The sequence below is a fragment of the Lepidochelys kempii genome, unplaced genomic scaffold, assembly GCF_965140265.1.
Source record: "Lepidochelys kempii isolate rLepKem1 unplaced genomic scaffold, rLepKem1.hap2 scaffold_54, whole genome shotgun sequence".
NCBI classification, from domain to species: Eukaryota; Metazoa; Chordata; order Testudines; family Cheloniidae; genus Lepidochelys; species Lepidochelys kempii.
Window position 1 is genome coordinate 412,739 of NW_027333639.1, and position 11,754 is coordinate 424,492.

Here is an 11,754-nt window from a genome sequence, read left to right on the forward strand (position 1 = left end):
AGTGAATCCCTCCCAGCCCCACCCCAGTCTGCAGGGCCATTGCCCTGAGGGAGGGCAGGTGCTGTTACTGCTGCCACCCATATTACAGGTTTCTGCCAGAGCAGGGGGTGCATCACCTCCTCCCATATCTCTGTCTGTGGGAATCACACAGGGAGACCGTGAGTCTGTGCCCTGGAGCCCTGGTCAGGCTCCCTTCCCGGCCAATGCTGGCTGCTCTGTGGACAACACAGGCCCTGGCAGCTGGCTCAGTCTAGGGGAAGTTATAGGCACAGCCTGGTTCCTGAGACGACTTGACATCATTGCACAGCTTGGCAGGGGCTGCATGCTGGGTGGAGCATGAGTGACTCTATCATTTATCTAAAGCTCTCTTTGTCTCTAAGGGTACGTCTACACTGCAGCTGGGACTAGAGCTGGGACTATCCAACTGGGATAGAATTTAAAACTCTACGGTCACCCCCACCCATGTTTTTTACAACTGTCACAATGAGGCGCAATGTCCCATCGACATGCATCTCTGTGTTACTCTGTAACAGCTCTGAGGTCTGATTTAAGAAGTCTTCAGCAGACAGCTCATCCCTAGTTCTTCTGACCGAAAACAAATGGTCAGTTAAATTATGATTCTCTAAACGTAACTGAACGTAATTGTCAGGGGCTACCCTACTGTTAACGTCATCAAGAACTAACTGTATCCCCCTGTGTATGACTTTGACGACCTGCTGAGCTGAATTTATTCACTCAAGATCAACAAAATGAAATTCCTCACAATACACCAAACCACCAAATCTAGGTAGTTCCTGTTGCCAACTTCTCACTTGCTCCATATACATGTCTGTTTGGGGATCTGCATCTGCATTTTCAGGGTTACTTGGGGGTTCCTCTATGGGACCATCAGCTGCGTCTTCTACGTCAAATGCTATTTGAGAGTCAGACTCCAAGGGGCCACCACAAGGATCATCAGAAGTAGACAGGGACCCGTCTAGAGAGCCTTCTGGGGACTTTTCTAAATCAGACTCTATCTGAGAGTCACATTTCGCCTCCCCATTCTCAGACACTTCAATCTGAGAGCCTTCAATAGGGGCAACTCTTTTTGTTCTTTTCTCCTCATCACCTCTTTAGCCTTTTAAAAACATTTTACAGCTACCCTGGCCCATAATTTTTGGGCAGCCATCTGTTTGTCCCGCAAATTCTGTCCCCCTTTTGTTTATGCCTTAGCGGATGTGTACCCTTGAGGATGCCCCTTTTACTCAGGCCCCTTTCTATGACTAGTCATGCCTGCTCAGAACCACCCTCTGGAAAAATAGAAGTATTTTTCAAAAAGTCACCCACGAAAGCTTTTGCATTTTTGATGTAGTTCCCAGCCCTCCTTTCTTTGAGAACCCCCGAGGATACAGGGTCCATCAGCTTTCTGAACGAAGCATCATATTTTTACCAAATCTTTTTAGAATACCGAAGAGCTGTGTCGAGCTTATTGTGTTGGGAAAATGGTTGGTAATAATTTTCAGATACTTCATAAGGAGATACCCCAGCATCGCAGGAACTTTCAGTCCTTGTTTTTTATTCACAACCCCTAAAGCGTGTGCTCCGGGTTTGTGAATGTGTATTTTCCCTCACATTCACGACCCCTAAAGCGCATGCTCCGGGTTTGTGAATATCTGTGTTTTTGCTCAGTTTTCTCAGGGTTTGATGTGGTGCTGACAGCTGAGGAACTGGAGTTGTGTTTGTGTGGTTGCTTTTTATCAGAGTCTTTTGTTTTGTCCTTGGGTTTGATGTATACGAGCTTTGGACTGTCCTGATGCATCGTCTGCGCTCTTCTGCTGTTTTGCGTTGGTGGTGGTGGTGTTGTTGTTGTTGTTAAAAGTCTCAGAGCAGACTCCTGGTTCTTTGGCGGTTCTGGTGGAGGTGTCCCTGTAGCTCTGACTACAGCATTGTCAGGAGAGCTGCCCATGTCTGATTAAGAAAAACAGAGATATTCCAATTTAGCATCAAATAAACATTTTACAAAACTTTACCATCTTTCTCACTCACACATATGTATTTGCTTAAAATACAAAACCTCATAACATAACTAAACCAATAAGCAAAATATATTTACTGGGCTTCGTCCATCCATCAGCCGTTGATGCTGGTGAATTTTCCTTTTCAGCTGTCTCTTTCCTTTTTCTTTTGAGCTTCTTTTCACTCTGGTCTAAGGATCTCTCGTGTTTTGACCGTACTGTGGAGCAGACAACATTATTATTATAAAACACATGAAACTGTCTTATAAACTTAAAAAAAATAAAATACTCGTTAGGGTGTTTTTCTATTTAAAAAGTCATAGCTTTAAAACAAAATAATCCATTTCAGGCTGTATAACACACACAGGTTTTGATTTATTTCTACCACTAGTGTTCCTCTAAAACCTAGACATTTTTTTAATACAAGCACGTTTCCACCATGCACCCAAAAATAAAGTGTGCAATAAAATACTTTTTAATTCCCCCACCATAACTATGTCTTGCATAGGACCCCTAAATCACCAACAACAATTTAAACACTAATTTTAAAACAACCCATTTTAAAAACACATCACATTTTGCAGAGTAAAAACCAAACTGTTTTGAAATAAAATACTGTAAAACCCCACACACTTATCTCTAGCATAGACTCCCTGAATCACACACACACACAAAAACAGGAGTTTTAAACACACTAAACCAACAGTCTGCAACCAAATACTTTTTAAAAACCCACACCTATCTCTAGTATAGGTCTCCTAGATCACCAGCAACAATTTAAACACTAACTAATTAAAAAACATTTTAAAACAGACACACTCTTTTAAAAGCCAATTGCAGAAAGTTACCTTCCACCACAGGGTAAACGGATGCCGGCACATGGTTATTCTGTTTTCCCCCATGTGTATTTGGACCTTTGGATTAATGAACAAGCAAAATTTTTAGTTAGTATTATTCCCCAATAGCATCAAATCCTTATGTAATCTGTGTTATACCTGGTGTTTTTTAATTTAACAATATTAAGCACAACTATAGTTAAAAATGGGGTTTTACCTGGCCCTGGTGAAAAGCAGCTTGAAGTTGCTATTTCCATGCTAAACAAATCACACTGCAATAAAGATAGGTACCATTAGCTAGTAAGGACAGCATGGATAAAGAGTGACATTATATAATATATATTTTCAGAGTTAAAAACAAGCAGTACACCTAGTCTTGCAGTCCAGCAGCTATTCTGTTCAAGATAGTTTCTCTTGAAAGAGGACAGTCTCCAAAAAAACCCTGAGGTTTTTATACCATCCTAACTCTTTCTTTCAGAGTCTGTAGTTAGCAGGTTGATTCGATCACTTACAACTCTGAATTAATAGATACATAAGGAAATTAGGTATCCCTCCCCAAAGTTCCCTTTTGTGATCTGAGGGGTGGGAGAATTAAGTTGTCTGCACAACTGGGCTGCTTTTTTTTTTGTAGTAGTAGTTAAAATACATTTTTCTGTTTCAATGGAAAAAAAAGCACTGTAGGGCCTTCTTACAGTATTAAACAGTAAATCACCATACACAACAATCCATAAAGTTACTAATATCAGTGAAAGTCTTGTTTGTTTTTTTTAATGTGTTTCTTTCATGCTTAAAGTTTTGGGTTGTTTTGAAATAAAATGGATGTATCACAACCATAGTAAACACCCTAGAAATACCCATAGCTTTTAAATGTTTTTACAGCAAATGCTTGTTCTATAAAAGTATGGTGGAGGTTTGTGAACCCTTGAAACATTTCAGGTTTGGGTTAGACCCTTGTTTATTTTTGTAAATGTATAATTTTAATGACTTTTGAGTTGCTAAAAAGAGTGACCCATAGCATTCAACCGATTCCTGGGTTATATTTAAATTGTCCAATAGCGTTCAGCCAACTCCTGGGTTATATTTAAACTGTCCAATTGCGTCTATGAACTCCTGAGGTTTTATTTCATTTAATATTAATCAGAGCTCACCATTCCCACCCAACCACTCACCTCCCTTACTGTGGGTGTACACCCATCAAACTTAATTACTGATCACTAATAAATTTAACCCTGATGGCAACAAGGGTGGGTAATCACATCTAGACCTACAGACTAGTTTTATATTGCGTGTTTGTCCCCTCACCAGGATTCAGCAGGTAGGGGGCTTCCATCTGGAACTACAGACTAGCTGCTCAGTTTGTATTTCCTCATGCACGCACTTACTCAGATGAGCTGTCAGTGTTGAGAGCTCTCATACGCTGAGTGTAAATTCAGCTGCAGAAATGCACACTTGCAAGGGTCAGCATTTGTTTGGTTTGGGTAACACCAGGGTGTGCTTGGTGCTTTCCAAACAGACAATGGGGCAGGCAGAGTCTCTGCCCCACAGAGCTCCTAGCCTGATGAGTGAGACGGGATTTTCCCCTTTGCTAGTTCATTGTGCTCTAGCGGAGCCTGCAGTAGGGCTCATTCTCTCTTGCTGTTTTATTGCCTGATGTGAGATGTATTTAGTGAATAGCTTCCTTATGAGACGTTATTGGCAGTGGGTGGCTCCCCTTAATTACCAAGGCCTGGTCTACACTAGGATTTTATATCGGTATAGCTAGGTCTCTCAGGGGTGTGAAAAATCCCTAGTCCAGACAGTGCTAGGCATATTCATCCTGGGGAAGGCAGTGCAGGAAACAGTCATGCCAGGTTAAAGCTCAGTATGGAACTTTTTGCATGAGGCAGCAAGTTGTACATGGAGATTTAGTGCATGGCAGGCTGGAGCACTGTGGATTTACACCCTGGCTTGCGGCACAGTAGCACTCAGGAGAGACAAGCTCTACAGGTCATTATGGAGCAGCGATAACTGCTCCTAGTTGGCAAGAAAGTTTCTATTTGAAGTTGAATTTTGCACATATATAGGCCGTGGTTCAGGAGAGCCAACGTTGTATTTTATGTGCCACAGGACTTAGGTCTGTGATGAAAGTTAAGCACGTGCTTCAGTGCTTTGCTGAATCAGAGACATAGGCAGATTGATTTGAAATTGGTAGGCAGCTCAGGAGCTGGGGAGGAAATCTGATTTGTGGAGAAATTTTGACTTAACATAATCAAAAGGGTCACCCAAGATACAGCCTCCCCTTCCACACGTACACACACAGAAAACCTATTTAAAATGTTGAAAGTCTTTTTTGTCTGCAGAAGTAGGTAAAAAATGAGCATCAGGAGTCTTATGAACTCCTATCAGTTCAATCGCCCCAGTGAGATCGACCAGAAAGACAGTGTCATATTTGAAATGGAAATGTTATTTGATTGTGCTTTGGGCACTACAGTGACATAGTGGGTTGTAAGGGGCATCTTTGAAACAGGCTTTCAGCAGACTCATTCCCCAGACCTCATCCTCCAGAATGTCGCAGGTGCCATGGCAATTTTCACAACATCAGAAAGTTGATAAACTAAAGAACTGAAGTCACCAGGGATGCACAGGGGATCTGAAGGAGCATATCAAGAACATTAGCATTGGAAGAGTCTAGGGCTGAACATAACCAGATAACATGCTTTTAAAAGTTGCTAAATCCTGTTTCCACTGGGTGGAAGATCATGTTTTAAAACATGTTTTTAAATGTGACTTGTTTTACCAGTCTAGAGGTGCTTTAAGAGACAGAAAGCAAAAAGTAGAAATAAGTGGTTAGTTTTCATCATGGCAAAAGATTGACCACAATGGTTGGTTCAATATATTTACTAATGACCCAAGAAAGGGGTGAACAGTGAGGTGGCAAAATTTGCAAATGACACAAAAATATTTAATTAGTCGACCAGAGAAGACTGTGAGGAACTTTAGAGGAGCTAACCAAGCTAGGGGAATGGGCAACATAAGAGCAAATGAAATTCACTGTTGGCAAATGCACAGTGGAGGGAATCTTTTGAACTGTTCATACACTGAGTTCTAAATGGACGCAGGCAAGGAGTGGACAGTGCAATAAAATCCTCTGCTCAGTTTGGTCAGGAAAACCAAGTGTGAGGATGTGTAAGGAATGAGTGATAAGGAAAAGATTCTAACACCAGTATATTTATCAGAGGGATTCCTTCACAAGGGTTTTGTGGTCAGTGCTGGTCAGTCCATCTCAAGAAGGAAGTTGCAGAAACAGAGAGGTTCAAAGATGGACAAAAGCAGTGATTAGGGGCCTGGCAAAATTGCCCTATGCAGTGAGATTGAAAAGACTGGGACTGTTTAGTTTAAAGAGGAGACAACTAAGAGGGAACATAATAGAGGGACATAAAATAAGGAATAGGATAGACACGTCAGATCAGGTATTTCTGTTCATTGCTCTGAATACAACAAGGGGGCATTCAAGGCAGCACATTTAAAATGGATAAGAGGCAACACATTTTCACAAAACATACAATTAACCTGAGGAACTCATTGCCACAGATATAATTGCGGTGAGGAGTGTTAGCACAATTCAAAAAAGGATTAGACATATCTATGGATAAGGAAACTATCCACAGTTATCTTTGTAAGGATTTGGGAAGTGTTGGGGGAGAAAAAAAAACCCTAGTGCTTTAGAGGGGATATAAATGGAAGGGGTTAGGAAGAAATTTCCATTGAGGATGGGCTTTCCCATAATTCCCTCCTGCAGGTTTCTTGTACCTTCTTCTGAAGCATCCAGTCTGGCAAGTCCTGTGTTCCTACAGACACCAGTTTGATGGTACCTTGGTCAGTACCTTAAAGACATCAGGCACTCCAGTGCATTCATCAGTCTGGCGGAGTGAAGACAGGTCTACATGGACCTCCCTAATGCATTAGACACCTTGATAAATTGCAAAGGACCATGGCCTGGATCCAGGGCCCTCCCTAGCGGGGTGCAGGGCCTGGGACAAACCAGCCTCCACTCTAGTCTCCTCACTGTCTGCCTGGCACGCCCACCCGCTGCTCACTTCCTCACCGCCCCCAGCCCACCCGCTGCTGTCCTCCTCACCATTGGCGTGCCTGTCCGCCGCTCACCTCCTCACCCACCTGCCCACTGCTCGTCTCCTGGCCAGGGCCGGATTAACTTTTCGTGGGTCCGGCACCAAACATATTTGTGGGCCCTCCTGGGGAATGAAGGGGCCAGGGGCAAGAGCACAGCGGGCAGGGTGGATTTGATTTAAATCATGATTTAAATCAGTAGTCAGGAAGACTCGATTTAATCATGGTTTTCTACATAAAAGTGCATTCTTGTTGGTTGTTATAACCTTAATATATATTCTTCACAACTCAGAGATAGATGTAGGTTTCATTTTTAGAAGGTACACACTATACATTTTTAAACAGTGATTTATTTTGAAAACTTTTCAGATGCGTTTTACAGCTATATCAGAAAATGAATGATTGGTTATTTCATTTACCAAAGAGAATTGAAGCAGATATCATTGGGAGGTGAACTATCTCCAATTCAACAGGTTAATCATTAATATTTGGAGGATTTTCTTGCCAGGCTGTATTAGGAGGAGAACATCACCAGACAGACATTTAAATTGTTTTATTTAACTAAACAACAACGTTAAGTATTATGGATTTTTTTCTTCAACAGCAAACATAATATTTTTACAAAAAAGCATATGTCTCTCGCTTCTCACATTTTATCTCCAGACTTCTTCTCCTTGTCCAGATCTATTCCGCCCCCAACAATCTTCTATTCATTGAACTTTTCGAAACTTTTCACTTTTAAAGAGAGATAAGGGATTGACTCTGTGTACACAAATTTGCAGAGGGACAACTGTTATTTCTCACCTCTATATATTATTTATTTATTTAAAAACATTTTTGCTGTTAACAAGCATGTTACCTCTGGAGAGACACATCCCCAGTTTGAGAACTGCAAAACTAAGCGTCTCTGACGGTATCTTCTAGACTGAGAGAAAGACTAACCTAAATAATCTATACAGAAGCCTGTGGAACCCCATAAAATTGGGTCCCTAATCCATGAACTATTAGAACTCATTTACAAAACTTTTCTTAAACATTACATGAATATATTGTCTCATACCATAGAATTAGAATTTATCATCCCTATTCCATGATGAGATATAATGTATCTTAATTAAAACTATTTTTAGATAGGTTTTGTCCTCAAAAATCTGATTTTAAATACAAAAAAATCTGATTTTTTAAAAAAAGTCATTGATTTTTATCCACCCTGACAGCGGGGCATGGTGGGGCGGGGGGAGGATTGGTCCCCAGCTGGAGCGAGGCAGGGGCCAGAGGCAGGATGAGCACAGTGGGGCATGGGGGGAGGATTAGTCCCTGCTGACTGGAGCAAGGCAGGGGCCGGGGGCAAAAGCACAGCAGGGCAGGAGCTAGGGTTGGTCCCTGGAGCAAGGGAGGGGCCGGGGGTAAACTGCAAGCACAGCAGGGCTGGGGAGGGGGTAAAAAGGATCCCCTCCACTCCTGCCCACATAGAGCGGATACCTACCTTCTCCCTGGTTCTAGCCCGTTTTCTTTGTCTCTCTCTGCACTGAGCTGAGGGTGGGGGTGCACTGAGCACAGGGCTGGGGGTGCAGGGTCTGGGAGGTAGCTAGGGTGCAAGAGTGGGCTGGGAGCTGGGGTGCAGGGTCTGGCCAGGAGCTAGGGTGGTGAGGGAGAGTGCTCGAGGTTGGGGCAGGAGGTTTCTAAGGAGCGCTTACCTGGGGCAGCTCCCATTTGGTGTGAGGGCTGCAGGTGGGAATGTGGGAGGTGCAGGAGCTCCCGTTTGGTGCTCAGGGTGGGGGTAGGGATGTGGGGGGGGTGTGCAAGAGTCAGGGCATGGGGCGTGGGGGGGACTGGGTATGTGTGGGGGGGTGCAGGAGTCAGGGCTGGGGGTGCGGGCTGGGGCTGTGGAGGCGCTCCCAGCCCCCTGCCCTGAGCAGCTCATGCCGGTGGTATGCCCTGATTCCACCCCCTTCCCCAACGCCCCGCTCCCGCCTCTTCTCCGCCTCCTCCCCTAGCGGCGAGCGGGCTGCGGCTCCGCTTCTCCCCCTGCCTGGCGCGGGCGATCAGCTGTTCGGCAGCAGGGAAGGGGAGGGGCGGAACGAAGCAGGCTGTGGGAAGAGGCAGGGGAGGAGCTTGGGTGCCGGCGGAGCCTGCCCCGCTGCAGCAGGAGTCGGGAGCACCAAGCTTCTGCCCCCACAGGAGAGAGCAGGGGAGGGGGGCGGAGAAGAGCAGGCTGGGCCAGGGCCCCTTTGGCGCGTGGGTCGGGCGCCATGGTAAATCCGGTACTGCTGCCCGCTACTCTCCTCACCATCCGCCTGGACGTCCCCAGCCCCCACGTCTGCCGGACCGCCTCTCTCCTCCTCGCCATCTGCCTGCCTCCTCACTCCCCTCGCGCCCACTCCCCATTCACCTCCTCACCCCGCTTGTCTTCCCGCTTCCTGCCTCACCTCCCAGCCCACCTCCTCACCTGAGCATCGGGACAAATGGCATCCCAACTGTGCATCGGTCAGGATGCGGGACAAAGGGCTAAATATCGTTACCGTCCCAATTTTATTGAAGCGCGGGGCTCCCCAAAGCGCTGGGCCTCTGGTGGTCACCCTGATTCACCCTACCTAAGGGACGGCTCTGCCTGGATCTACAAAGGGGTTTAGGTGTTGCAATGCTGAGTGTTGCAATGCCCAACTTTTAGACACCCTGAAAATCGCTGGACTCCACAAAGCCTGGGTTAGGTGCCCAGGCTGCCTCCACAATGAACGGGGAGCGAGATGCTCCTAAAAATGGGATCCACGCAAACCACACACTAGTTAGCCAATGGGAGATGCCAAGGAGAGGGGGGAGGCTAAGCCATGCCCTTCTCAGGGAGCTAGTCACCCAACTCTGAGCTGCAGGGAGGCACCTGTCTGTGCTAGTGACCCACAGCTGGGAACCCATCTCCTGGAGTGTGGGGCCTAAGGCATTTCTTGCTAGAAGCACTGGAGGAGGAGGAGATGCTGCTTCCTCCCTTACAACACTGATCCCAGTGGTTAGAGCACTTCCCTGGGATGTGGGACACCTAGACGCAATTTTCCCCTCTGCGAGGGGGGGAGAAAGGATTTGAAGAGGGTCTCCCACCTCTCACAAGATTGCTGTAACCACTGGGCCATGGGACATTCCAATGTGGGGATCCCTCAATATCTCCTGCTGAGACCCTTGCACTGTGTATAAAAACTTAAACAGTCACTGGGCAGAGAGACTGAGCATGTGAGAATGACTGTGTAGCCTGGCGGTCAGGGCATCCCCCAAAGGGACGCTGGGTCCTGCCCACCTGCCCCAGGGATACAGTTCCAGAACTGGGCTCAGGCATAGGTGAGGGATTTAGTGACTCATTCTGACAGTCTGAGAGCTGCACTGTGCTCTGAGTGCTGCTTAGTGCTGGACCTACGTGGAGGAAGGAAGGACAAAAGTAGCTTTTTGACATTTTTACACTTGCCCCAATACCTGGGGCTTCCAGGAGCCAATTCAGATCCTGGCATTATGAAAAGCAGCCTCAGGGCTTCTCCATCTTGCCCCAGCAGGCAAGATCTACAAGGGGGCCATCACATCTGCTGGGGATCAGTGGAGTTCAGCAGCACTCCAGCCACACCCTTTACATCCCACCACACTTCCAACAACCCTTCAACCCTGGGGAGATGGAGGAGATGCAAGGGGGTGACCTAGAGCTGGTTACACTGGGTTTACACCATCTGAGGATTCCCCTACACTGACAGAATTCCCAGCTGGATGCCTACACTGGCTTTCCGGCCCCTCTGCACTGCTGGAGTGGCACAAAGGGACCAGGGTAACATCAAAGATCTGACCAGCTTCATGCAACAATGTATACAGGAATGTAAGAGGTTTAATGTTACACTTAGTCTTGTTTTCATGTGGCATGGCATGTTTGTAAGCTTCTGCCCTTTGTACTGCAACACCCTCTGTGTCCTGCAGCTTATTCACTGCACTTGTAGAGAAATCCCAGCAGTTTGCTAACATGGGTTTGGTTTCATTTGTTTCTCCCCTTGTTCAGAGCAAGTTATAATGAAGAGGACGATTTTCTCATTCTTTCATGGCTTCACTGTGAGTTCCTCGCTGCCTGGATACGTTGTTTTCTTCATTGCTCTGCACATTCACAATTTGGCATCAGGTGGGAATTCCTATTTATCCATGAGATTTCTGTCTGCTCATATATCTTCTCCTTCTAAAAGTACCAGTTCTCTCACATTATAGCCTCATGTCATTCACCATGCCTGTTCACCCTGGAAGATCATGCAAGTCACAAATTGGTCTCTTGGTTCCAGATTTTTGTCTGCATTCTAGTGCCATGACTTCAGAAAGCTGCCAGGTCCTCCCAGTTAAGAATTTCCTCCTCTTGGGGGTGGTGTTTCCCTGAGGGACACATGGCTGGTTTAACAGCCCAGCACCGCTCCCTTCAGCCCCTGGCACAGGAGTATTCTGGGAGTACTTGGGGCCTGATTTGCAAAAGTGAAAAACACTCACCACTGCCAGCGAATTCCATGGGAGTGTGGTGTGGACATGTAACATGCCATAAGAATGCAAATCGGGCCCTAGGTGTCTCAAGTTAGTGGACAGTTTTGGCCTTAATGTCTCTGTGCCTCAGTTTCCCATCTGGAAAATGGAGATAACAAAACCTCCCTACCTCAAAAGGATGTTATGAAATTAAAATAATTAGTTTTAGTTGACACACTCAGATAGGGATGAGCACCACAGAAAAGCCCTTGAGTAGATAATATAATTCTATATCTAGTGCAGGATTTGGAGGGTGGCAGTAAATATGGCCTGGAGCCTCTCTGAATTATTAG

The 11,754-nt window shown here is 45.7% G+C and overlaps 2 protein-coding genes across 3 annotated transcripts in view; one reads left to right on the plus strand and one right to left on the minus strand.

The window, feature by feature from the left end:
* Positions 1-11,754, plus strand: part of LOC140904643 (butyrophilin subfamily 1 member A1-like) — a 46,418-nt gene that overhangs the window by 4,054 nt on the left and 30,610 nt on the right. For both annotated transcript variants that reach the window (XM_073327075.1, XM_073327074.1), the window contains exon 2: positions 10,962-11,078. In XM_073327075.1, the coding sequence (XP_073183176.1) occupies positions 10,973-11,078 (106 nt within the window). In that variant the 5' untranslated portion in view covers positions 10,962-10,972. The remainder of the gene's footprint in view (positions 1-10,961; positions 11,079-11,754) is intronic.
* On the minus strand, positions 1,529-8,465 carry LOC140904645 (uncharacterized). Its single transcript, XM_073327077.1, has 5 exons — positions 8,424-8,465; positions 3,048-3,102; positions 2,843-2,908; positions 2,093-2,212; positions 1,529-1,947 (listed from the first exon to the last, which is right to left on the minus strand). The coding sequence occupies exons 2-5, from the start codon at positions 3,085-3,087 to the stop codon at positions 1,568-1,570; spliced, it is 606 nt and encodes a 201-aa protein (XP_073183178.1). The 5' UTR covers positions 3,088-3,102; positions 8,424-8,465; the 3' UTR covers positions 1,529-1,567.

Coding starts and splice junctions, on each gene's coding strand:
- LOC140904645 (XM_073327077.1), bottom strand. CDS start 3,087: ATGGAAATAGCAACTTCAAGCTGCTTTTCACCAGGGCCAG. Junction 2,909..3,047: donor CTGCTTTTCACCAGGGCCAG/GTAAAACCCCAT, acceptor ATTAATCCAAAG/GTCCAAATACACATGGGGGA. Junction 1,948..2,092: donor TGATGGATGGACGAAGCCCA/GTAAATATATTT, acceptor TTTCTTAATCAG/ACATGGGCAGCTCTCCTGAC.